Source organism: Sinocyclocheilus anshuiensis, unplaced genomic scaffold (genome assembly GCF_001515605.1).
Source record: "Sinocyclocheilus anshuiensis isolate Anshui unplaced genomic scaffold, SAMN03320099.WGS_v1.1 scaffold1530, whole genome shotgun sequence".
NCBI lineage: Eukaryota > Metazoa > Chordata > Actinopteri > Cypriniformes > Cyprinidae > Sinocyclocheilus > Sinocyclocheilus anshuiensis.
The window spans coordinates 1,025,339-1,028,355 of record NW_015542493.1 but is presented as its reverse complement, the minus strand read 5'-3'; the positions used below and the strand labels follow the sequence as shown (position 1 = coordinate 1,028,355).

General features: G+C 43.1%; 1 protein-coding gene across 1 annotated transcript; it reads right to left on the bottom strand.

The window, feature by feature from the left end:
- Window positions 1-1,484: 1,484 nt before the first annotated feature.
- On the bottom strand, window positions 1,485-2,783 carry LOC107694108 (transcription factor Sox-14-like). Its single transcript, XM_016493701.1, has one exon. The coding sequence runs from the start codon at window positions 2,429-2,431 to the stop codon at window positions 1,715-1,717; it is 717 nt and encodes a 238-aa protein (XP_016349187.1). The 5' UTR covers window positions 2,432-2,783; the 3' UTR covers window positions 1,485-1,714.
- Between the last annotated feature and the right edge of the window lie 234 nt (window positions 2,784-3,017).

The following is a 3,017-nucleotide window of genomic DNA, read 5'->3' as shown; positions in this document are numbered from 1 at the left end:
CACTCTGAACACAGCAAGACGCGCGTATTTACAGACAAATATGACTTGACAATATACTAATGAAAGAAAGAAAGAAAGAACGAAAGAAAAAAGAAAGAAAGAAAGAAAGAAAGAAAGAAAGAAAGAAAGAAAGAAAAAGACGTCAACGAGCCGAATGGAAAATTGAGATGGTAATGCACACTGGCAGCCTCTACATCTGCAGACTTCTCCAATGTGTCACAGCGCGTCTGTAGGCGAAAATCGGCACAGATTTTGAAGCACCTGACGCTTTGTTCAGTTGTTTTTATTGGGAATTGTTTTGTAATAGTAAATGACATGGTTTATACTCGTACCACCCCTTCTTCAGTCCAATTTCCATCCTATTGTGGGTCTCGGGGTAAATCACAATTCAGGTTCGCCCTCAGTTTCCCTAAGCGTCCCTGTACAGTAATTGTTTTGCCATTTAATTTGGACCGGCGGTCCCTATAGAGCAGACGGGAACGCCACGCGCTGACAGAGTTCATCTCAAATCTATGCCGAAAAGCCAGATGGTTATTAGACAGCGTCCGCCGAAACGTTTGACTATTTAAGCAGTACTGATTGAGAAGATAATTATTGTAGATATCTAATCGGTGTAAGATCAATTTCAGTTTTATGTTTAGCAGTTAAGGCCTGTGCTGTTCTCTCGGCCCGACAAAATTCATTATATTTTAACGCACAAATAAAACCCGCTTATGTAAGTTAATATACAGCTGGAAGAGTAAACATTATAAAACGCATGTTTGGGATCACCGTACTTACTACTGACATGCCTGCTACCTTTTGGCACGACTGTATAAGAGCATAGCAAAAAGAAGATTCATAAATAGTTTAAACAGGCAATGTAACAAGGATTATGAATTTTTAAGACAGATTGTCTTTATTCAAAATGTCTTTGCTCGGCAAATGAACAAAGAATCGAGGTATCACCCTTTTAGATACATTTTCCTTTCCATTAACATGATAGGATTTAAGTTACCATCGCAGATAAAAAATACAACATGAACTGCTTCGCTTCAAACTTTATGTTCTTTCTGAAATCAAATGAACGAGTGACTATCACTGAACCACAGGAGAACAAAAAAATGTCCAACTGAAAAATATTGAAGGATAAGGTTTTTTTCTTTTTCATTTGATATTTTAAATAGACCGTCTACTTTTAGGTGCCGGTTTGATCATTATAAACAGTATGACCCGTATAATCTATTAAACGCTGAATTTCTCACTTTGAAATCCTTAAAGTCGTATCATTTGAATTTCAGAGTGCCAAAAAAGAATGGTAAATACAACAGGCTATACAAGAAACATGAATCCTAACCGTTAGTTGTGCAAATCAAAGTCATTCAAATAATAATAATAATAATAATAATATGATGAGAATAACAATTATATTACGTGTTCAAACAAAAGTAGCATTATTATAGCATCGAATTGTACATAATAAATAAAATTAAAGTCATCCAAATCCGGTAGCTATAATAATAAACGTTTGAACATTTACATTTCTTACAGTTCTGGGCACCTGCCTTACATCTATTCCAAGATCCAAGCTGGGATCCAAGGAACCTCTCGTAGATGGTGAAAAGTTCATGTCCACACGGCCTCAGTATAAATGTCTTGATCATTCCTCTCTTCTTATGTACATGCATTGCTGTATTCAAGTTTTCAAAAGAGGAGACTGTTTTTAGTGGTGAAGTCACATAGCAGCGGCATGTGCTGCTGAGTACGGGTCAATCCCACTCTTGGTCATACCTGGGAACAGTATGTAGGCAACAGGCGGCTGTAAACTCGATGCCGACCATGCGGTGCAGTTACACGGCACCACGTACCCAGGGTTTGTGGGCGACGGGTGGGTGTGGGTGTGCTGGCTGGGGCAACCCAGGCTCCCGAATGCGCCGTTCTGGTATCCCAGAGAAGATGCGTAAGGTAAAGTGCTGGTGGCCAACGTGTGGGGCATCTCTGTCATCTTCTGGATAGCGCTGGAGCTGAACTGACTCGGGTCGAGGAAGGAGTAAGGGGCTGATGTGTGCGGCAGGAACGCACGGGCTTTTTCCGAGGAACCTAAGAGCGAGTCCGTGGCTGAGAGCGGAAGTCCTTTCAGGTGATCCGTGTCGCCCAGGTAGGGCAGAGGAAACACGTACCTGTCCTTCTTGAGGAGGTTCTTGGGCTTGCGCCTGGGTCTGTATTTGTAGTCTGGGTGTTCTTTCATGTGTTGCGCCCTCAGCCTCTTGGCCTCGTCGATGTATGGTCGCTTCTCGGATTCAGAGAGCAGCTTCCATTCGGCGCCAAGTCTTTTGCTTATTTCTGAATTGTGCATTTTGGGATTCTCTTGAGCCATTTTCCTCCTCTGGCCTCTTGACCAGACCATGAAGGCGTTCATGGGTCTCTTGATGTGATCTACCGGCTTTGACATTTTTACGGTTCCCTGTTAAAATAAGAACAAAAAGTTCTTCGACCAACCAAGAGAAAATAGTATTCACCTGTCCTGCAGACAGACACGGATCATGCCACTTCTGGAGAGCCGGAGGAGTAGGAAAACGGAATCAATGGGAGAAAAATCCACTAATTCTTCCGTGTTTGTCGCAAAGCTGAAAGATTTCTCTTCTTCAAAACGACACTATTCGGCTGAGAGGAGAACAGTCACGCGCGCCACAAAATCCAGCGCGGCAAGCGAAGTTTCCGCGATCTGTTTGCGCGCTTTTTTTTCTCGGAGGATTCTCGCCCCGTGAAGCACCTGGCTGGGAAATGAGGAGAATCGCGTGAATGAGAGCCAAAAGCGGTGAAGTTCAAAGGCTGGGCTGGTTCGCTCTGCACGCGATCTGACATAATCGCAGGGCGTTCACGCGCCAACCTGAGCGCCCAATCAGCTCTGAGAAAGCCACATAATGCCTACCAAAATATGTATATTACAACACAAACAAAGATCGGGGAGGAAAAGGAGGTGACTCTCTTCCCTCCCCAAATCCATTTAGTTGAAGGTCTACAAACACAGACCTTCA